Raw genomic sequence first — 22,476 nt, forward strand, 5'->3', positions numbered from 1 at the left:
AACAAATTAATTCAAAACCATACATATTGTCATACGAATGAGAGCCATACATGTCTTATACTTCGGTAAAGTTGAGACTTGTAAGATAGTCTACCCCGAGTGAAGTTTAAAGGGGTGTTCACACGACATCGTTAAGACCGGCCTAAACTTGGTCCGGTCCAGTTTGACCAGCCCAAGCGTTCACACGAGCAAACAATCCATTCCGAATTTGCCTTTTCCATTTTAGACCGGTTTTTGACGGACCTAAAAGAGCGAACCCAGGTCCGATCCAAATTTTTGAACGGACTATTCTGTGGTTGGAACTGGCACGAGGTCCGGTCTAAATCGTATTCTGTGGTATGAATTCAACTGTATTAAACTCGTCACCAATTCGAAATCAAGCTGATCAGCATAGTTTTTAGATTTCATATAATTTCTATATTGCCTAAACGTTAATTTCTTTACTAACGGATCATTATTTATCTTAAAATCCGAACGTGTATTTCTCGTTCAAATTTAGACTGTTACCGGTACAACGTTTACATGAAACACATTGATGTCAGATATCACCTTTAAGTGGCCAGCCCTCTCAGAGGGAACCGTGGTAAAATAATTATTACCACAGACAACAATACCTGGAAATCTATGACACGCCTAGATGCACCCGATACACATCCTCTTCTCCGATACTTTATTAAAGAAGGGTAAACCTTCATTCGATAGTCTATCGCCCCGTGTTATAGTATACTATATTATGGTAACCCTTCTTAGATACTCATCGCCAGAAGGGCGAGCGCGTTAACACTCGGTCGTTTATTCTGGGATTCGAACATCAACAGTATTGGCCGTAAATCGGTCGACATTCTGCATTTTTAGTGAACGTGGCGCGCGTTACTTTTTTTACTTAAAACCCACTGGATCTTACGATACATCGTCGTCGATAAACGTGAATTAAAGTCTATTATTATCTCTAAGTAGATTGATCAAGTAAGTCATTTGCACGTCGTCGAAGAAGAAAGCCTTACCGTTAATCCAAATGCATTTAATAACGGTCCTCCTTATTACCCGAGAGGGCGAGATCAGATGACGTATTTACCGAGATGACATAAAGAAATAGGCCTATAACATATTTATTTATTCCCTATCGATTTTAACACTTGAAATCATATTATATCAGTAATAAATGCCTACTGGAGTCATATTTTACATATTTTATCGGATATTTTTGTAGAAAAATATCTTTACTGAGATGAGATCGTCGATCAATCAAATCTAATGAAATTTTATTGCTAACTGAGATTACGATTAAGTCAAATTTTTTTTACAAAATATCCGGAAAAATATGTAAAATATGACTCTAGAAGGTATTTATTACTGATGCAACATGATTTCAAGTGTTAAAATTGATAAGGAATAGTTAAATATACTAGGTTATATTTCAGGTCATTGTCATCTCGGTAAATTACGTCATCTCGGTAATAAGGAGGACCCTTTTATAATGGAAATCGAAAATGGGTAATGCATAATGCCTTAGATTTCCGGGCCTAGTATAAATTCCAACTTAGCCTCGGCCTATTCAGTATTTTGCCGACCTTTTCATTATTTTATTAAATCAAATAGGCAGTGCGCCACCATGGCCGTATACTCAAAGTGCTGCCAGTGAATCACCGCTTTAGGCCTAGTACGGGCATGGCTACTGCATTAATCGCCCGAAATATTCAGTCGGTGACGACAAACGCCTAGTGAATCACCTGAATCAAACTTGAAATTTTCGGCCGATTATTTTTAGGAAGTGGTTATTTAGCCAGATCTGGTTACCGACTTAAAAGATATTTTGCCGGATCCATATATTATGTATAAGTAAAATCATTAGGCCTATATTGGGTTTAGGGTTAGGGTTTTGATAGGGTTAATGTCAAGAGGGTGAGAAGAGGGTCCAGGGTTTTGTTTCACAACTAGGGATAGGGTTAGGTGGGGCTATATATCTAGTTAAAACATTCGGGTGGTTTTCAGCGAGCTCGGTGGTCTAGTGGGAAGACGCTGCGCTAGGTGAATTTACTGACCCGGATTCGAGTCTCGCTCTGCTTTCTCAAACTCTTTTCTCCATACTTCCTTCAAGTCGCGCACCTCTGCGCATATGCGGGGAGAAATATCCGGCAAAATATTGTTCAGAAGTCGGTGACCGGATCCAGCTGAATAACCACACCCTTATTTTTACACCCGCACTGGACGTATTGAGCCGGTGATTGACGTTTATCAACCAAATAGCCATGGGCCTATGATGCATTTTTTATATAATGAGATTTGTTAATTCTCTCCTGCTAAGCAGCGTACACTGTCAGCACTTCGATTTGATCACTTCCCGCTTGAATATCCTCAAATAGCCACCTTTGTCAGTCATTACTTGTATCTACGAGCGATCATCTCGATGAATGCTCGTAGCATACGGTGACATACAATAATGTCGCAACGCTACTGTTAGTTCTGATTCTGAGGCAGCTAACATTCTTATTTTCTTAGAGATAGGCTATTTACACGAAAAAATTTTTTGAAGGCGTTTGAGGGGGTGCCTAGCCACCCTATTGACCCCCTAGATCCGCCCCCCTGCACCCTACACTTAAATCAGTTCTATCAAATCGTAAATAAAAATCATCCTCCCTCGGCAGGGAGTTAAACCTTTTGGCATTGCTACACAGCCACAGCGCGCACCCCTGCCACACTAAACCAGGTGCCTAGTCAATGTAATACACCATTCCACCTCGGGCACCACTGGAATCCAGTTATCTGTGGTGAGTTTCAAGCTCATTTGTTTCTATATATGGTCAACAGGGGGCATTGAATTTTGTGACAAGTGGTCATGTTTCCTGAGCCTCTGGTTCAGCTGGTGGACCGCATCTTATAATAGGGGAGGAAAATAGGCACTAATCCTGGCCCCCGTTGAGTTCTTGAACTGGTGCTTTCCTATTAGTGTACTAATATAACGAAAGACCAGAAAGGCTACATGCAATCTGATTACTTCTAACCTTTACCAGCACTTATTTTTCAGTCTATCCATCATGCCTCGCAAAAGAACTATTAAAGAATTGCATACAGATTATCCTGAGGTAACCATCGTAAAATCTGGAAAAATGAAGCCTATTAAAGTTGTAAGAGAGAAACAAAAAGAACCGATGTTATACCTGGTCAAAGATGGTGTTTTTCAAAGCGTCAGTGGGCAGTCGGAAATAAAAGGAAATGTTCCTGATTCTGGCTCATCTAATTTAACTGAGCCTGAATCTTCGGACTATGAATCACTTGATCCAACTGATAGTAAGTCAATACTAATACACTCTTATTCAATCAAATGAATTCGTTGAGAGAAATCCATTTGTATGGTACATGTAATTTTTAGCTCGGCTGTGACCGAAGGTCAGTGGAGCTGATGGGTTAGAGTGATTATCTGTCGTCGTCCGTCCATTCCTCCATCAGCTTTTGCTTCAATTTGCTACTAGTGCTACAGTTCTTTTTTAATCTTGACCAAACTTGGTATGAAGTGAAAATGGGCCAAGGGCTAAAAAGTTATGGAGCCGTTTTTCCGAATTTGATCTCTAGAGGGCGCTGTATGGGTGGCGCTTGTAAAATCTTTAAATCGCTTCTTGTCCAACAATTATAATCTCATCTTGACGAAACTGGGAATGTAGATACTACGGGCCAAGCACTAAAAAGTTATAGAGCCGTTTTCCGTTATAGAGCCGATCTCTTTGAACTCTTGAGTGCTGTGAAGGTGGTCCTTGTAAAATCTCATCATAAAACAGGGGGGGGGGACATTTTGTAGCAGCAATTTTTTTGCGTAGCTGTAGCTCATGAGATGTTCCATGATTGTGGTCAGTTTCAAGGTCATGACTCTCTGTTTTGTAATGTTCACCAGGGGGCATTGAATAGTGGAATAACGTATGATATTTCCATATTGCATGTTTTGTTACCACGATCAAAAGCAAAATTGTAGTTGCAAAAGGTCATTGATATCTGTATTTTATAGATCGCCAGATTGTGGAGCCTTTCAACCAGCCAGTAGGCATGGTGCCCCCTAGTTAATTTGCCGGATGTTCCCATTAGGCATTGGTGATGGCATTGTACTACTATAACTACATCTTGTTTTAAAATGATTGATCCAAATGAATATTCTTTTAACTCAAAAGGTCATTCTGAAAGTGCAACGAAAGGCAGTTATGGTGATTATGGAAAGAGACGAGTGTCTGAAGTCCATGCGTGGGATGAGTTATCGGACAAGCTCACTGAATCTGCTCTGAAGCAGTACAAACCGATGTCGTTTGAATGTTTTATCTGCGAAAAAATCGAACAAGAGCCTTTTCGATGTGATGATTGTCATCCATTTGCTACATACTGTTTGGAATGCAGCATAAACTTACATACATATTTGCCTTTCCATCGATTGAAGCAGTGGCAAGCTGTAAGTATTTATAGCCCATGTGGGACTCAAGTCCCAGGGGCCTAGCTTTCACTATTCAACTGTCATATGTCCATTATTCTGTCAAGGCGAACTTTTGAAGACACTTAATTCAATTGTCTGTCCATATATTTGGCTTGCTAAAATCAGCTCTTTTGAAGTTTTCAAGGGAAATTTCTAATACACTTCATGGTCAATTGGTATATTTGGTCAAAATTTGTTCACTCAAGGTCTTTTTTTGCGTCTAAAAAGGTTGTTTTTTATTTGAAATCTCATGTCTCTATCGCTTCTTTGCTTGGAAATATTGCACAAAATTTGACATTGGCACACATTGGAAATGTTTTTGAATAATAAGCTCACGCCAATACAAACCCTGGCCACAAACCCTTCATATGGTCTATTACATTGTCCATTTCTTGGCCAGACAGTGTCCGCCAGTCTATATTTCACTCCAGTCAATCATATGCGTGGTAATGATGTAGGACAAATCATGCATCTCTTTGGCTAGATATATAGACGGGTGGGCATTCAGTGTTAACCTCTCGGCCCACGAAATTTTGGGCGATGTAATAGACCAATGAAGGGTATACGGCCAGGGTTTGTGTTGACGGGAGCTTTAGCGGGCGGTAATCAAGCCCTGGCAAGTGAGGATGCCTGGATTCAGTGATAAAAATCGCCTATTGTGGGCCCTGCTTGGGTCCTAATTTTGCTGGAAAGTATTCTTTTTCAGTCAAGAAGTCCTTCCATTTGGGTCTAAAATTGCTGAAAAAGTCCTTAGTACTTCTTTTGGTCCTGGCCTTACCAGTGGAAACGTGAATGAATGGTAAAAACTCTACGTACATTGTATTTTATGATGTTTTTATTTTGCACAGATGGATGGTTTTTTTAACCATGTGTGTCCTAGGGAGCCACCCCTCCTCAGCAGATTACCATGCAATTGTACCTTGATTGAAGAAAAAATTATTACAGTCTTCGATTCTTATGGTATGTATAATTTGCTCAAGATTTAACTCTTGTTTTATAAATGACATTATCTGTCAGTAGGTTAAAATGCATGCCAGTATCTGGATTTAGATCTAAAAAAGTAAATTTCTTTAACCAAACAGCAAGAATTCACCAGGACGGTTAAAATCAAAATCAACCATAATTTACTTAAGATTTATTCACTGCTATGTTTGATATTGATTAATAGGTCGATGTGATGCGAAAAAAGTTCAGCACTGCGAATGTCAAAGTCTACCTATTGCTTTAACCAATCATCGTTTGTGGCCTGCATCTCCTTCCCAGCCAACATACGCTGCATCATTTGATTTTCTCAAACTTTTTACGACTCTCCAAATAGAAGGTCAGCTGTCAGCAAGAGCATTTGCAGACACGTATGCTGTGATGAACGCTTATTCGCTTGACCAGGTAAAGTAATACACCCCAAGTGCACATCTCCTGTCTATATTTCATTGTTAACTAAAATTTGATGTGCTTTGATGTTACGTAGGTCTCACAGTTGTATAGACTGCTGACAAGTGAGAGTCTGAGTAGATTTAGATTGATAACTTGTGAGGAATATCTGTTGTCGAAATCTTACACTTATAAGCGGTGCTTGGCTTGTCCTGAGGTATGGCTTCTGGCTGCATTTCTGACACTGGTTTGCCATATAAAATAGACCCCGCCTTAACCGGTACCATTTGGACCTTCATTTAGATTGAATGGATTACCGGATAGGCAGAGTCTTCTGTATTCTGAAATATTTTTTGAAAATCAATTTTCATCTTCCTAGGATAATGGTAAACTTTTTGTGTCAGCTGATGCTAATTTTGGATTGGTTCGGAAAAAGAATGCAGGAAGGAGTTACTCTACCCCACAAATCTTAAGACCAATATTTTTAGACCAAGGCAATGTAGATTCGTATGTTTTGAGATGTTGTGATACATCCAAACTTGATGATGGTGTAAATATTTTGGTTTTGAAAAAAATGGTTTTGATTGTATACAATATATATTAATATATTTAATTGAAATTGCCATTTGATTAATTTTTCCAGGAATGTAATAATTTCCAGGCAGGAACAGACATCCGTGCCAAAAACAAAGCTGTCAATTTGGATTATACTGGTGTGATGGGTTTGGCATGTTCACGACATGAGATTCCACTAGCGATGCTAAATCTAAGGCACGGTGAAAGGTAATCTAGTTCTGTATCTTACATGTGCATATTTTGGAACCACAATCAATTGCAAATATGTAGCTCATGAAATCTTCTCTGATGAGTGCCAAGATCATTGGTTTCTGTGTATGTTCATTAGAGGCCATTGAATATTAAAATAGTCAATGATTTCATGGAGTCCTTGGATCCCTAGTTTTGATGTGTGAGAATGTGTTTGATTCATATTCCAGGCTCAGTTACGTTGTTTCGCTGTTGAATCATATGGTTGCAGAGCTGCAAGTTGAGCATAATCAATTAGAATTGGTAGTTATGTATGACATAGCTTGTGTATTGCAAAAATATCTAAAGGTAGATGCCATTTCTTAGTTATTGCCCATAGACCATGTTATTGAAACAATATCCCTAGTTCCCAAATGAGAATGGTTTCCCTGAACCCATTCTAACTACCACGTGCATTTGATATTTTTTCAGAAACCAGATATTTCAAGAATGTTGCCGGGTAATCTCCAATTTGCCATTCCATTATTTCACTGCTATGGTCATCAAGCCAATTGTCAAGTATGGATCTAACCTAGGTTTAAGTTTTCTTCTGACTGGATCATTATATTTATTTGAAAAAAAAAATGTTTTTTTATCTTTTATTATCGCTCAGACAAACTTAAGTCCACGTCGCTTGGAAAATTTTGGTTTGACGGATGGAGAAACTATGGAACGATTTTGGTCTTATATCCGACGATTTGCTCTAATCACAAAGGAACAGACTCCAAATCGTAGGTTAGAGTTACTTACATTAGCAGCCCAGCATTATACATGGAAGAAAATGAATAAAATTGGTAAGTAAATCCAGGATGGTATGGTTATCACATATTGATAATTTTGACATCATTTTTGTTTGTGGTTTCAGAATTCGCATTGTTTGAGCGGTTTAAGAGAGCAGATGTAGCTATAGAACAAGCAGAAAAGGAACTTGCCGATATATCATTGATAATTCCAGGTCTCGATTTGTCACCATGTATCTTATTTGCTAGAGGAATAAAGCTGAATTTACATGTATCTTTTCATTATTTTTAGAAATAGCTACTGGGAGAGATGATATCTTTGAACAGTGGAATTTCCAGGAAAAGGTATCAGTGACTCATAAAAGAGATAAAGGTAAAAGTTATGGCATGGTGTTAACAAGTTTAACTCTTTCCATGTTGATCATCATTAATGAAATTCCACTCAGCTGTGCTGGACCTTTTCGGGGTTGTGAACACGTGGCATTGAACTAAGTCAACACCCCAAAACCAATAATTTTCTGAAAGCTCATGAATGGTTATATGATACACTCTAGGGTTTGGGTCCATTGAGGGTCACGCTGACTTATTGACCTTTGAATTAGAAATCTGGGAAAAAATGGAGGTCACCTGCCATAAGTTACTAACAGCTTATTCGCTTGACTAGGTAAAGTAGGCACAGCAGTGGGCACAGCTTCGCCATCTAATAGTTCTATACTATAGTATACCAGATACATGACTGAGATCTCATCCACTTGACAAACCAATAAAAATTGCCCTATAAACTTTTTTTCAATGAAATTATTTTAGATATATCCCTGGCAAATGAGTTTGCCCACGACATCAGCTATAGTCATCTCATGAGGCGAAATATTTAACCCACGGTGTGGAAAGAGTTTTAAGGCCTGTTGTATTGATTATTTTTCTTTTTCAATATTAAGGAAACCCATCCTCATGGCAAGAAAAATACGTCAAGCTCTTGTCTACATACTACAGTGTCTGGTAAGTTATAGTAATTATGAGATAAATCATCAGAGGTGCACTTATTAAGTACTTAAATGAAATATGAATGTAAATATATTTTTTTTCTCAGTACAATGATAAAGAGCTCTAATGATGGTGCCACATGTATGACCCTTGTTAAAGAGAGAGATGAGTAAGTTGGAGTAACTACGTACATTGGTATTAGTTTTCAGCTTGTTTTCTGTCAGTTTTCATTATGGTGGCATTGTGATGATACTGATACTGTTGTCTCGTTTAGACTGGATGCAAGACTTCAATCAATTGAAAATATTCGGAATCTCACTCGATGGTCCAGTTCTCAATACGAATACATCAATCTAATGGAAGCAATGAATGACAGGAAACGTTGTGCATATCTTCGACAAATGCGAACCTTAGCATGTGAGATGAAGGTTCTTGATAAAGCTTCAAAAAAACATGCAGGTGAAACTGCCATCCCATGTGACATAATTGCTACATTGTCATTCCTCCCTTGTAAATCCCTTCAGAACAGACATAACTCATGTATATACCCCACTAAATTTTAGGTGGCCAGAAAATTGCAAGTCGTCTGATCAAGCAGCGGAAGCGGGTTGTGAAAAGTATAAAAAAGGCCATTAACTTGTACAATTGTCTGACTGCGGATATCAACAGAATTAGTTCTAAAGATGCTCTGAATCTCGAAAGCACAATTTACCAGCCATTGTCTAACGAGGTTGGTCTTTATTCTTCTCGGTGGAGCTTGCTACAAAATTTTTCTCGTATTTGATTTCCTGTCTTGTTCTTCCTTTAGATGTCAGCTTTAACTACAATGCAACGTAAAGCCTTAGGCAGTTGGTTTACTCTGAAAAGGTCGATAGAAGAAAAGCAAATGGTTCAGGTTGAACTTTCTCATGTGATACAGAATTTAGAGATTCAACGAGCTGATCTTCTTGCTGCCAGGGAAGATGACGATGCAGATCAGGGACTTAAGAGTTTGATATATGAAAAACTGAAGTTCCTTCATAAACGCATTTCCTCGTGTCAAGAAATATACTCAAATTTAGTGGAAAAACAAACTGCTGAACCGGAAGATTCCAATTCCGCACTGTATACTTTTGATTCTGATGATCAAGAGTCTGACACAGAAGTAGTTGTTTAATTTTGAATTTAGGCCACACAAATTTGGAATTTAGGCCACAGAAAAGAAAACTCGCGCCCGACTGACCCGATATTTCGTCGTTTCAAATAATCATTTTCAGAATAAGATATAATTGCCTATCGACCCTTTTTCAAAATTTTGGGTGAAATAACTTTTTTCAAAAATATATTTGGCCGACCGACTACCAAACTCCTTTCTCGTAATTTTTTTTTTTTTAAATCAAATCATTATATCGGCACAGATCATTATCAAAAAATATTTTATTACATCGGATGTTACAAATTTGATTGGAAATGGTGCAGCCATGGAAATGGTGCAGCCATGGAAATGGTGCAGCCATGCTCAGACAACTTTGCTAATCGGACATTGATGGCGACCTTGGATTGTAAAATTAAAATTCCCGGAATTCCGTGAAATATGTTCAAAATATAATTTTTTATAGGTAATTATACAAACACCTCAATTTCCTTTTATTATTGTGGTCTACTAGCTGTTGATCATATTCCTGACTAAAAATTTGAACTTTTTGAGGGAAATTTTTAAGACGCTTTGATCAATTACCTTGATCTTTCGGATGTATGTGTATCTTCCCAGGGCCCATCAGCATAACAAAAATTGGGTCGATCGGACTCAAGATGGCCGTCCTATGACCTTTTTAGTGCCCAAAAATGTAAATTTTGGCCCAAATTCTGAGCCCTGTAGCTTCCTACTGGTTTGCCATTTCTCAATTTGCAATTTGTGATGGGTATTCTTTGGAAAGGGATGTTTTAAGACCTGAGACAGTTATTTTTCATCAGCCAATTATGACGCAATTGGCAGCCATCTTGGTGTCGCCAGTACTCATTTGTAAGTGGGAAAAAGTTTTTCCACATTATATTGATACCTAAGCGTATTTTGATACCACAATCAATTAGAAAGTTGTAGCTCATAACGTGTTCTATGATTGTGGTGAGTTTCAAGGTCATTGGATTTTGTCAATGACCACCAGGGGGCGTTGAATAATACAATATCTTAGCATTTCTTTATTATATTCGTACCTATGCATATTTTGTAACCACAATCAATTGGAAAGTTATAGCTCATGACATCATCTATTATTGTTGAGAGTTTTAAGGACATTAGTTATTCTATATGGTCACCAGGGGGCGTTGAATAGTAGAATAACTTAGTATTTCCTTATTATATTGGTACTTAGGCGTATTTTGTTATCATGATCACTTGCAAAGTTGTAGTTCATGACATGTTCTATGATTGTGGTGAGTTTCGAGGTCATTGGGTTTTGAATATAGTCACCAGGGGGCGTTGAATAGTAGAATAACTTAGTATTTCCATATTAGATTGGTAACAAGGCATATTTAGTTATCACAATCAATTACAAAATTGTAGCTGCTGACATGTTCTATGATTGTGATGAGTTTCAAGGTCATTGGTTTTTGTATATGGTCACCAGGGGGCGTTGAATAGTAGAATAACTTAGTATTTCCATATTAGATTGGTAACAAGGCATATTTAGTTATCACAATCAATTACAAAATTGTAGCTGCTGACATGTTCTATGATTGTGATGAGTTTCAAGGTCATTGGTTTTTGTATATGGTCACCAGGGGGCGTTGAATAGTAGAATAACTTAGTATTTCCATATTAGATTGGTAACAAGGCATATTTAGTTATCACAATCAATTACAAAATTGTAGCTGCTGACATGTTCTATGATTGTGATGAGTTTCAAGGTCATTGGTTTTTGTATATGGTCACCAGGGGGCGTTGAATAGTAGAATAACTTAGTATTTCCATATTAGATTGGTAACAAGGCATATTTAGTTATCACAATCAATTACAAAATTGTAGCTGCTGACATGTTCTATGATTGTGATGAGTTTCAAGGTCATTGGTTTTTGTATATGGTCACCAGGGGGCGTTGAATATTGAAATTGTTAGATTGTTGAGCATTTGGAACCACTTCCCAAGTGGGCATGGTGTCCCTGGACCCCTAGTTTTCAATCTCTGTTCATCCACTACTGTTCCCCTGTGAATTTGGAACAATATTTTTGCAAATATGTCCTGGCCAGCTTCAGTATTGATTTCTTTTCAATGGAAATTATAAATTATATCAAATGTGTTTTTAAGTATTTTTCTGAATTTTTGCATCAAATTATTGAATAAAAAACTCATGTACATCAGATTTTATTAACATAGAGTAAAATTTATAATAATTTATATTGTGATATATTTTGGCTAGAAATGCGATGTTTGTTTTTATTAGTCTATGCCTGTATGCGTGGTATGCTAGTGTAATGATATATGAATATTTATATAATATGTGTATGTGTGTAATTATCGTGTTCATGAATAAATAGATATGTGACGCTAAACGTTCATTTGTCATTCACAATACATTGAAGATGATTTCGTTGTTCGTTATTTCTTTGAATATAATACGTGGATGAGCCGGCTAGATCTATTTTGTGGTATTTTGGATTGAAAATGATCTTCAAAAACCAGGAGGCCCGTAGAGTCGAACAACAACAACAACAGCAACAACGAAACTTCTATTTCACGCTTAAAATAGTCGAAAAATGTGGATATTGATGATTGTTTAATGTTTTCTGCCTGCTTGGTCGTTCTTGTCTCAGTATGTTTCTGGTGAATTGCGAATATGGTTATATATTAGCAGTTGCGCGTTTCTGATATCGTCGTTCAAACAAGAACGACCAACAATGAGAAATTGATCGAAACTTCTATTTCACGCTAAATATAGTCGAAAAATGTGGATATTGATGATTGTTTAATGTTTGCTGTCTGCTTGGTCGTTCTTGTCTCAGTATGTTTCTGGTGAATTGCGAATATGGTTATATATTAGCAGTTGCGCGTTTCTGATATCGTCGTTCAAACAAGAACGACCAACAATGAGAAATTGATCGAAACTTCTATTTCACGCTAAATATAGTCGAAAAATGTGGATATCGATGATTGTTTAATGTTTTCTGCCTGCTTGGTCGTTCTTGTCTCAGTATGTTTCTGGTGAATTGCGAATATGGTTATATATTAGCAGTTGCGCGTTTCTGATATCGTCGTTCAAACAAGAACGACCAACAATGAGAAATTGATCGAAACTTCTATTTCACGCTAAATATAGTCGAAAAATGTGGATATTGATGATTGTTTAATGTTTTCTGCCTGCTTGGTCGTTCTTGTCTCAGTATGTTTCTGGTGAATTGCGAATATGGTTATATATTAGCATTTGCGCGTTTCTGATATCGTCGTTCAAACAAGAACGACCAACAATGAAAAATTGATCGAAACTTCTATTTCACGCTAAATATAGTCGAAAAATGTGGATATCGATGATTGTTTAATGTTTGCTGTCTGCTTGGTCGTTCTTGTCTCAGTATGTTTCTGGTGAATTGCGAATATGGTTATATATTAGCAGTTGCGCGTTTCTGATATCGTCGTTCAAACAAGAACGACCAACAATGAGAAATTGATCGAAACTTCTATTTCACGCTAAATATAGTCGAAAAATGTGGATATCGATGATTGTTTAATGTTTTCTGCCTGCTTGGTCGTTCTTGTCTCAGTATGTTTCTGGTGAATTGCGAATATGGTTATATATTAGCATTTGCGCGTTTCTGATATCGTCGTTCAAACAAGAACGACCAACAATGAGAAATTGATCGAAACTTCTATTTCACGCTAAATATAGTCGAAAAATGTGGATATCGATGATTGTTTAATGTTTTCTGCCTGCTTGGTCGTTCTTGTCTCAGTATGTTTCTGGTGAATTGCGAATATGGTTATATATTAGCATTTGCGCGTTTCTGATATCGTCGTTCAAACAAGAACGACCAACAATGAGAAATTGATCGAAACTTCTATTTCACGCTAAATATAGTCGAAAAATGTGGATATTGATGATTGTTTAATGTTTTCTGCCTGCTTGGTCGTTCTTGTCTCAGTATGTTTCTGGTGAATTGCGAATATGGTTATATATTAGCATTTGCGCGTTTCTGATATCGTCGTTCAAACAAGAACGACCAACAATGAGAAATTGATCGAAACTTCTATTTCACGCTAAATATAGTCGAAAAATGTGGATATTGATGATTGTTTAATGTTTTCTGCCTGCTTGGTCGTTCTTGTCTCAGTATGTTTCTGGTGAATTGCGAATATGGTTATATATTAGCAGTTGCGCGTTTCTGATATCGTCGTTCAAACAAGAACGGTGGACCAACAATGAGAAATTGATCGAAACTTCTATTTCACGCTAAATATAGTCGAAAAATGTGGATATCGATGATTGTTTAATGTTTTCTGCCTGCTTGGTCGTTCTTGTCTCAGTATGTTTCTGGTGAATTGCGAATATGGTTATATATTAGCATTTGCGCGTTTCTGATATCGTCGTTCAAACAAGAACGACCAACAATGAAAAATTGATCGAAACTTCTATTTCACGCTAAATATAGTCGAAAAATGTGGATATCGATGATTGTTTAATGTTTGCTGTCTGCTTGGTCGTTCTTGTCTCAGTATGTTTCTGGTGAATTGCGAATATGGTTATATATTAGCAGTTGCGCGTTTCTGATATCGTCGTTCAAACAAGAACGACCAACAATGAGAAATTTATCGAAACTTCTATTTCACGCTAAATATAGTCGAAAAATGTGGATATTGATGATTGTTTAATGTTTTCTGCCTGCTTGGTCGTTCTTGTCTCAGTATGTTTCTGGTGAATTGCGAATATGGTTATATATTAGCAGTTGCGCGTTTCTGATATCGTCGTTCAAACAAGAACGACCAACAATGAAAAATTGATCGAAACTTCTATTTCACGCTAAATATAGTCGAAAAATGTGGATATTGATGATTGTTTAATGTTTTCTGCCTGCTTGGTCGTTCTTGTCTCAGTATGTTTCTGGTGAATTGCGAATATGGTTATATATTAGCAGTTGCGCGTTTCTGATATCGTCGTTCAAATAAGAACGACCACTATAATTACTATAATAATCGTGGTGACGTACTTGCTTCGTATTTTGTTTTAAACTTCATCGAGTGTTTGAAGCGATGACGTTTGTGAAATACAATGATTTTGATTATAATCTAAAATCGTACGGTCCAGGCAATGCGCATGCGCATGCACAACACGGGTGCGTCAAGAGTAACATCTAACATCAGCTCTCTTTTATCATACTCGAAGCGACGATACGATCCAATTCTTTTCTTTCTATAAATTATATCAATTATATCAACTGAACGCATCTGCATCGTGATGGCTGAATGTCTAGGCGTGGATCTGGATGCAAGTAGCGATATTAGTGGAATAGAACCATTCGATGTAAGTGATGAAGACGATAGTGACAAAGAACAAGGCCGGCAGAAGAAAGTCGGCAGTGAAACCCCGATCCTCGGTACGCCCGTTGAAACAGATGGGCTCCGACTCAACAACCAGTACCCGGCCAACAAGCTTACTGGAGCTGCTGTAAAAGGTCGTAATTGTTTAAATTTATATACTGTCAAGGCATAGCTGTAGGACTTGGTATTAGCTGATCTGATGTCAATGATAAGTAAGAAACCTCTTTATTTACTTCGCACAGAGTCAGAGAGAATACGAGTGGGATTTGCGTATGTTCGTAAGTTTCCTCCCAGATGTATGGGTGTGATAAATGTAGCGGAAAATACACAGGCCCAAAAACAGATCTGTGGACTACATGATATTCCACCAACATGCCCCTATGGAAGTGGGGATCTGGTCGTTGAAATACACGGAAATGGCTATGGTTATTTGTAAGTATGGACAATAAATCCTCTTATCAACCAAAATTCTTATCTTACCTGTACTAAACTATCTTCTAATTGAATATCTTTCTTTTCAGCTTTTATACTCATGAATTTCAAGAATTTCTTCCCTCCTGCCCAATTATTGGCGAAATTGATACGATTAGACGCGTGGAAGCTCTGCGGTTAAAGTATGGTGGAGCATTGCCAATTGGGCCATGGCCAATGGAGGAAGTTAAAGAACATGCAAAATCGATTATACCATTGTTTATGGAAAAAAAAGCAATTGGACTTAAGCCCTCCCTAAATATTGGACTTCATTTCCTCGCATGGAAGTATGATTCGATTAGTTTCGAAGAACAGTGGAATATTCATGTCGACCAATTAAAAAAGCTCAAGCAGCAACAGGACATCGAAGAAAATGTATCTGTAAAACGTGTTGATGTTACGACAACTTTGTCCAGGCGTAAAAGTAATAGACGTCGTGTTGTTTCCGTTCTAAAAAGTGACGTTAGCGAAAAGAACCAGGACTCGTCATCAGTTATTGCGCCCGATACAGCTACAGTATTATGTAAAAAAGTAGACAGTGGATATGAATGTTCGGTGTGCGGCAGAATTTTTGGCAATAAATCAAATTTTAATCGTCATTCAAGAATACATTGCAAAGAACTGAAATTTTCATGCGAGATATGCGGTAAAAGCTTTACCGATAAGAGCAATTTGAACGTTCATGTTAAAAGACATGTGCCAAAAGGACAATATGCTTGCAATATTTGTGGATTAAGATTTATGTCTAGAGGCAACCTGACTGACCATAAAAAGCGTCACACTTCTGAAAAAGTTGTTATTGCTGATCGATGTATTTTGCCTTACTGCAAAAAGTATGGTGAAAAATTTAAAGATCTCCTTCAGCATGCTCGACAAATGCATAAACTAGATACGATATGTGCCTATAACGAAGCGGTTAAAAAAAGTATTGACAAAAAATTAGGTAGTTCGAGTACCACCACAAATTGCCATTGTCCGAACCATGATATCTGGATATACCGTTGGGTTGGCAGCAATCATAATTGTTATCTATGTGAGTGTCCTATGAAATTTACTCGCATATTCCACGAGGAGAAGAAAGCACATATTTGGACACGTACTTGTCGCTATTCTTCTCATTTGTTTTGAAAATCTTGGCTTTTAATCATAAGTAGCAGGGTCAATCGGTTATACTCATGGCCTGTAGTTACTTTCAAAGTTAGTTTTCTTTTTTGAAGTTTGATGCTTTTTAAAAGTTGTATTTTATTATATTGTGTCTGTGTACTATCATATCAACTGTAATAACTACAGGATTATTATCCATATAGATATCAAATGATAGAATTTATTTGTTATAATAACTTAATGATGATTTTTAGAAGGGTGATGCTGTTTAAAAGTTGTTTTTTATTATATGTACTATTGACTGTAATAACTACGTACAGACTTATGATCCATAAATATCTTAAATAATAGAATTAATTAGGCCTGTAAAAACTTTGCGAGGATTAATTGCAATTGTATTATTATGATCTAAGTTGCACAGCATTTCATTATATTTTTTCTCTGCAAAAGGTTATTTCAATAAAAACTGTTTTTAAATGTACAGGAAACTGAATTTAATTTTTTTAGTTTTGGAATGTGGCAGGTAGATGAAATCTAGTGAATGACTATCCTTATCAGCCAAACTTCGTGTACTGTTAAATGTTGGTTGTTGACTGGGTTGAATTTTTTTCTCGGGATCATTTTGGTTTACATTATCGTAAAAAGAAATATAACTCATGTACCGGTAGAGCGAGTTTCAAATCAGAAGTTGACTCGTGAAAATGTTTCGATCCATCATGCATTTAATGCGTGCAACATTGCGATTCATCCATCATCCAAACTACCGGTACCAGTACCACCCGGCATTGCACACCGCAGCAGCCGTGCGACTGATAAGAGTTCAACTCACGACATAAGATCTCTCAGATCCTATTTCTTCCAGTTCAAAAAAAAAATCTTAAAGGTAAGAATTAAGTTGGTCACGTTGCCTTTAAACAGCTAGCCTAAACGACTCATTTCGTAACTACTGGGCAAAAATAGGGGATTCGAGAGCCTAAGTCTGGAGGAGCGAGAGAGAACAGGTCCTATTCATCTGCTCATTGACTCTCACTGAAAAGGCTTGTTGCTATAAGTGTGGCGGGCTTGGTGTATGGCATTGTGTATTGTCTGTTAACTCCTACAATGATGAATAGACGCATTGTTAGTACCTCAGGCTCAGACTCAGTGAGGAATGAGTATTGAATTATTAAGTCAGTAGGCCTACTAAAAAGCAAACTAATCCAGGGGCGGTGGAAGCAATTTTTTATTGCTGCAGCCAAATGCCGATTTTGGACAGATTCTAAATATTGCCACAGCGAATTTACTTAATTTCTTCAAAAACTTGGTATTAAAAATAAAACGTCATCAGTAAATTATTGTCGCTGCAGTCGCTGCACTTCCAACGCCACTGTAATCAATTTATCTACCTTTATTATGCATCACTTTGTTTAGGGTTTAGCTTCGAAAGGGTGAAATGATCAAATATCCACTACCATTTTTGATCTACCAATTGGCCATTTTGAAGTAGGACTAGACTATAGGCCTAGCAGCCACATCATTTTTCATTGAGTGAATGAAAAGATGTCAACAATTATTCTTTTTTATTTTTAGATGGACAAAGAATTTGAAAATACCCATTGGCCATTATTAAACACCAAGGAAAGGTAAGCATGCACTTGGGCAGGTCTCTACTATCAAACCATTCAGACCTAGTTCTTATAATTAACTGATACATGCACTATCATTACGTTGTTGACTTAGCCTAATGTCGTTCCAAGATCAGAGATAACTTATGACAACCTCTCTGATGAACTTTGGCGAGTTTGACTATGAAAGATCTTTTAAGCTACTTACATTTAACAGTCGTTAACTGCTTTAGTTTCAATTTGAATTCAGACAGTCTACTTTGGTGTCCTATTATGAGAAAGGGATGACTCATTGTGGAAATGAATTTACCAAAGGAATGGTACGAGAAGCCAGTGTTGCTACAGGCATGCCAGAGAAATCAGTTAAGGTAGGCCTATATAACTTTTTCTTATGATCTAGGGCCTACGGTGTTTTCTCCAGACTTTGTGATGAAGCACTTTTACTAAAATGATAAATTGATAAACTGTATTTTAAAAGTTTTAGTTTATTCTGTTTAAGAAATGGATAGAGAACCACAAGGTACAATGTCGAAAGAAAGCTGGGATTTACAACTATGAAAATCTGAGTAAGAAGCAGCGCATTCGATCATGCAGACCGTACGATGTTTATCTCTCTGATAAAAAAAAAGGAAAATGTAAGCTAGATACATGTTGATTTTAGTCAACCTCTATGTAGTTGCTGAGCCTGTTTAAAGTGAGGTGTGTGTAATTTGTATATCATTTTAGGCCAGGGAAATTGGAATGACCAAACAGAGGAAGCAATGGCTTCATACGCACAGAGGGCTGCAAGCCACAGCCAGCCTATCGGCCCAGAAAATAAAGAAAATAACATTGAATTTCTGGTGCATGAACTAGAAAAAAAGGTAGGCCGTTTCATTTAACCATTAATGTTTATGTTATTTGCAGTCATCTAAATAACATAATTATACTTCAGGTAAATAAATTTACTTCGACAACAGAAAAGTTGGATGTTGTGGCTATTGCTATTACTAAGGATGGGAATAGAATGTTTATATGTGGATCACCAATTCCAACAAAGTGGTTTGAAAAACAGAGAGAGGTTCAGCAAAGTCTGAAGTCACTTTATCAGCCAGGTAAAGATAATTCAAACATACACACTTTCACTATCATTAACTAAGATAATTCAGGCAGTCTCAGTTTCTATACGTTTGTTGCTACATTCAGATGATGACAATCAATTAGAAGATGTCAACGTACTGCGATCGAAAGTCACAGATATGTTCAATCGTAAATACAGTAAGCATATATTTTAGCTACTTGATTTGATTATACATTCAAATAGTCGAAAAATTCAGCATTTGACAATCGTAATCATTTCATATGCGCCATTATATAGCTTCAGCAATAAAGGGTATCTCCGGGACGAGATGCAGCTACAAAGCGGTTGATGCTGGTCAAGTCAGGGCATTTAATTTGCCAACTGGAATAATTTTGAAAAGACCATCATCTTATGCAAAAAACTCGCTGAAAGCACTTTTGAAAAAGGAAGATAAAATATACTTCGAAGGTACACTGTTTCAACTTACCGGTAATAGATATTTAACACACTAAGTTAGACACACTATTACATAATATATCAACATTTATCTTGATGTTGATATATTGAATGTCATTATTAGGCCACACAAAGAAATACCGTAGTTTCTCAGGTTTTTTCTGGAAAGTGACGCTGGTGAGCAAATTATATTTTCATAGCTCCTTTGAAAAAGAGTTGAAATAAATAGCTCGAAACCAGAGACTTATATAAGAGATGCGGGAAGTAAGTAAATAACAAATACAGCGGTGCGGGCGAGCAGGATTTAATTTTTATAATAAAAAAAGACGATTCAGATTGATGGTTTGCCAATGCGGGTTAGCGCATTTGAATTTTCGATTTTAATTTAATTAATTTCGATTTTTACTTTTTTTATGATGCGGGTGGCATTTGACCTTGAAGAACTAGGGTATTTCTTTGTGTGGGCTTAATGAATTGAAATACAATGTACTGGTACTGGTATATGTCTTAATGGAATATGGAAGGATAACATCAGAATTATTTCTTATTAGTTGATACTATGAGCCACGAAGAAGCAGCGTCACCAACTGAAGAACTTCAGTTTCCAGAAGCCACTGAAGGTACAACTAAGTCTTTTTGTCTTATAAACTTACAAGCTATGGTAATATTGGGGTAAATTATCTTGTTTCTCATTGTAGATTCAGATGCTACAGAGATCATCAGAGGTACGTATTCTTATGTTATTCTTACGTTTAAGCAAAAAAGATATTGTTGTATCGCTAGGCTGAATTATTCTTTCTTTTTTTCATCAGAACCTAATATGGCAAAAAGAAAAGCCGAAGTCCTCACAAAGAAAACAGGGAAATCAGGTACGTTTTTAACACTAAGCTATGCAGTCTTTGATGAAAATATAATTGCACAAAATCAATTAAAAAATTGTTCTCTTTCAGTAATCAAAACTGGCATCAAGAAAAGGAAAATAAATAATGGTAGGGTATGCACGTTTAAAGAAATATTTCAAAGCAGCCAGATCAGCATTATTGTGTTTTATAAGGTAAAAAATTGATACCTTGTTTGTCCTCGGCAATAAATTTTCTAATCAGTTTATTTCTGTAACTGCCAGGTCTGTTATTGTTAGCTTGATCATGGTTTCAAAAAAAGTAAATAAACAGAGTAGATACATGGCCACCTGCGTCAATTTTTAAGCTCAGAAATAAGAAACATGGTATCAATTCTTTTTTCCTTATATCACAAATACAATATGCTTTTTTCCAAGTAATGCATTGGTCTGTTATTTCAAAATCAATTGATATGTTTTAATGGAAATGAAATGGAAATGAAACTGATGGATAATATTAGAATTATTTCTTATTAGTTGATACTATGAGCCACGGAGAAGCAGCGTCACCAACTGAAGAACTTCTGTTTCCAGAAGCCACTGAAGGTACAACTAAGTCTTTTTGTCTTATAAACTTACAAGCTATGGTAATATTGGGGTAAATTATCTTGTTTCTCATTGTAGATTCAGATAGTGCAGAGATCATCAGAGGTACGTATTGTTCTTTATATTTAGAAAATAAATAAAATGAGATATTATTGAATAGCTAGGCTGAATTATCCTTTCTTTTTTTCAACAGAACCTATGACAAAAAGAAAAACCGAAGTTGTCACAAAGAAAAAGGAGAAATCAGGTATGCAGCCTTCAATTCAGTTAATACCAATCGAATACAGCATAACCTTTCTAGTGAACACTTCGCTTCCTAAGAAATTGTTCACTATAGAGAGGTGTTCACTAATTGGAGGTAGCACATATTTTTCCGCAAAACCCAGGTTTTAGAAACCCTTCTTGAAGAACACTCCACATTGAAACCCCCTGTCACGTAAAACTCTGCATTTTTTGCTAGTCTAGACAGTGAACCCGCGTTCAATGCAGAGTTCAGGCGCCACAATTGACCTTGAACTTGCACTAAAGATGTTGTTCCTTACTACCGAAACTGTGTTAAGTGTAGACGCTGCTCACCGTGAACGCGGGTTTTCATTGAACCCAGGTACGTTGAAACCTGGGTACAACACGCTAGTGAGGACAAGGTTATTTTGGGATGGGACCACTGTTCACTATAAATACTCATTTGGTAAAGTTCACTAAATGGTGGTTCTGTTTAATTGAAAATGAGTAGGGAAAATTTGGTTCCCGGGTAAAAGTGTTCTCTAAGGGAGGCGTTCACTAAATAGAGGAGTTCACTAAGGGAGGTGTTCACTGTAGTTTCGTTTAAAAAAAAAATGATTGAGTTTTTTTTCATTTTAGCAAATAAATCCAGAAAGAAACCAAATGATGGTATGTATTTATGCAGAAACAGCATCTTAAAGCGCAAAATTTCAATTGTAATATGTAGCCTGTGGTAGTATATTTGATATCAATCTTTAATTCCAGACATATTCTTGGTGGAAAAAATTGTTGGTCATCAATCGAAAGGAGGTCAACAATATTACAAAATTAAGTGGTTGGACTTCTCTTCAAAACACAACACATGGGAGCCGATTGAAAACCTGACATCCGTTATGGATATGGTGATCTCGTATGATAAAAAGATACAAAGTATTGTAGAAAAACATCAACCAATTGAATTGAAAGAATAAAAGAATTTATTATAGTACAAGAAACCAATTCATTTACATTTTTCATTCATTGAGATCGGAGTAGAGCTGTTGAGGAAACTTCACTTGCTTTGGTGAATTTAACAATTAAATTATAGTTTAGTCTACATCAGTCTTTCTGGAAAAGAAAATATTAGAAATGCTGAAATCAATACATATATTGTGATTGGAACAGAGCCCAAATGGATTACTGAACGAAATGGAATACTGAGCAAATCCCCAAGTTCCTTGAGTGCCATAATTCAGGTACCGGTAATTTGTTGGGGGCTATT

The 22,476-nt window shown here is 36.8% G+C and overlaps 3 protein-coding genes across 5 annotated transcripts; all 3 read left to right on the forward strand.

The window, feature by feature from the left end:
- The first annotated feature begins 723 nt into the window (after positions 1-723).
- Positions 724-11,863, forward strand: LOC141909802 (uncharacterized). Its single transcript, XM_074800429.1, has 18 exons — positions 724-966; positions 3,026-3,288; positions 4,158-4,429; positions 5,299-5,410; positions 5,619-5,836; positions 5,919-6,038; positions 6,201-6,371; positions 6,465-6,604; positions 6,817-6,934; positions 7,058-7,144; positions 7,239-7,419; positions 7,491-7,580; positions 7,658-7,738; positions 8,304-8,364; positions 8,456-8,518; positions 8,624-8,808; positions 8,913-9,079; positions 9,158-11,863. Exons 2-18 carry the CDS (start codon positions 3,036-3,038, stop codon positions 9,503-9,505), a joined length of 2,667 nt encoding a protein of 888 aa, XP_074656530.1. The 5' UTR covers positions 724-966; positions 3,026-3,035; the 3' UTR covers positions 9,506-11,863.
- Positions 11,864-14,559: 2,696 nt separating this feature from the next.
- LOC141909803 (uncharacterized) lies at positions 14,560-16,836 on the forward strand. 3 transcript variants are annotated; one of them, XM_074800430.1, is made up of 4 exons: positions 14,560-14,649; positions 14,788-14,988; positions 15,097-15,286; positions 15,376-16,836. In XM_074800430.1, the coding sequence occupies exons 1-4, from the start codon at positions 14,625-14,627 to the stop codon at positions 16,451-16,453; spliced, it is 1,494 nt and encodes a 497-aa protein (XP_074656531.1). In that variant the 5' UTR covers positions 14,560-14,624; the 3' UTR covers positions 16,454-16,836. The 3 variants fall into 3 exon arrangements, with proteins under 3 accessions (XP_074656531.1, XP_074656532.1, XP_074656533.1); XM_074800431.1 differs by lacking the exon at positions 14,560-14,649 and having other exon boundaries at positions 14,698-14,988; XM_074800432.1 differs by lacking the exon at positions 14,560-14,649 and having other exon boundaries at positions 14,699-14,837.
- A 403-nt stretch (positions 16,837-17,239) lies between these two features.
- LOC141909804 (uncharacterized) lies at positions 17,240-22,198 on the forward strand. Its single transcript, XM_074800433.1, has 17 exons — positions 17,240-17,312; positions 17,999-18,051; positions 18,284-18,401; positions 18,533-18,668; positions 18,760-18,896; positions 18,968-19,127; positions 19,219-19,290; positions 19,391-19,561; positions 20,101-20,169; positions 20,248-20,274; positions 20,362-20,418; positions 20,500-20,538; positions 20,925-20,993; positions 21,072-21,098; positions 21,187-21,240; positions 21,855-21,884; positions 21,981-22,198. The coding sequence occupies exons 2-17, from the start codon at positions 17,999-18,001 to the stop codon at positions 22,184-22,186; spliced, it is 1,425 nt and encodes a 474-aa protein (XP_074656534.1). The 5' UTR covers positions 17,240-17,312; the 3' UTR covers positions 22,187-22,198.
- The last annotated feature ends 278 nt before the right edge of the window (positions 22,199-22,476 follow it).

This window comes from Tubulanus polymorphus, chromosome 8, assembly GCF_964204645.1.
Source record: "Tubulanus polymorphus chromosome 8, tnTubPoly1.2, whole genome shotgun sequence".
Lineage (NCBI taxonomy): Eukaryota > Metazoa > Nemertea > Palaeonemertea > Tubulaniformes > Tubulanidae > Tubulanus > Tubulanus polymorphus.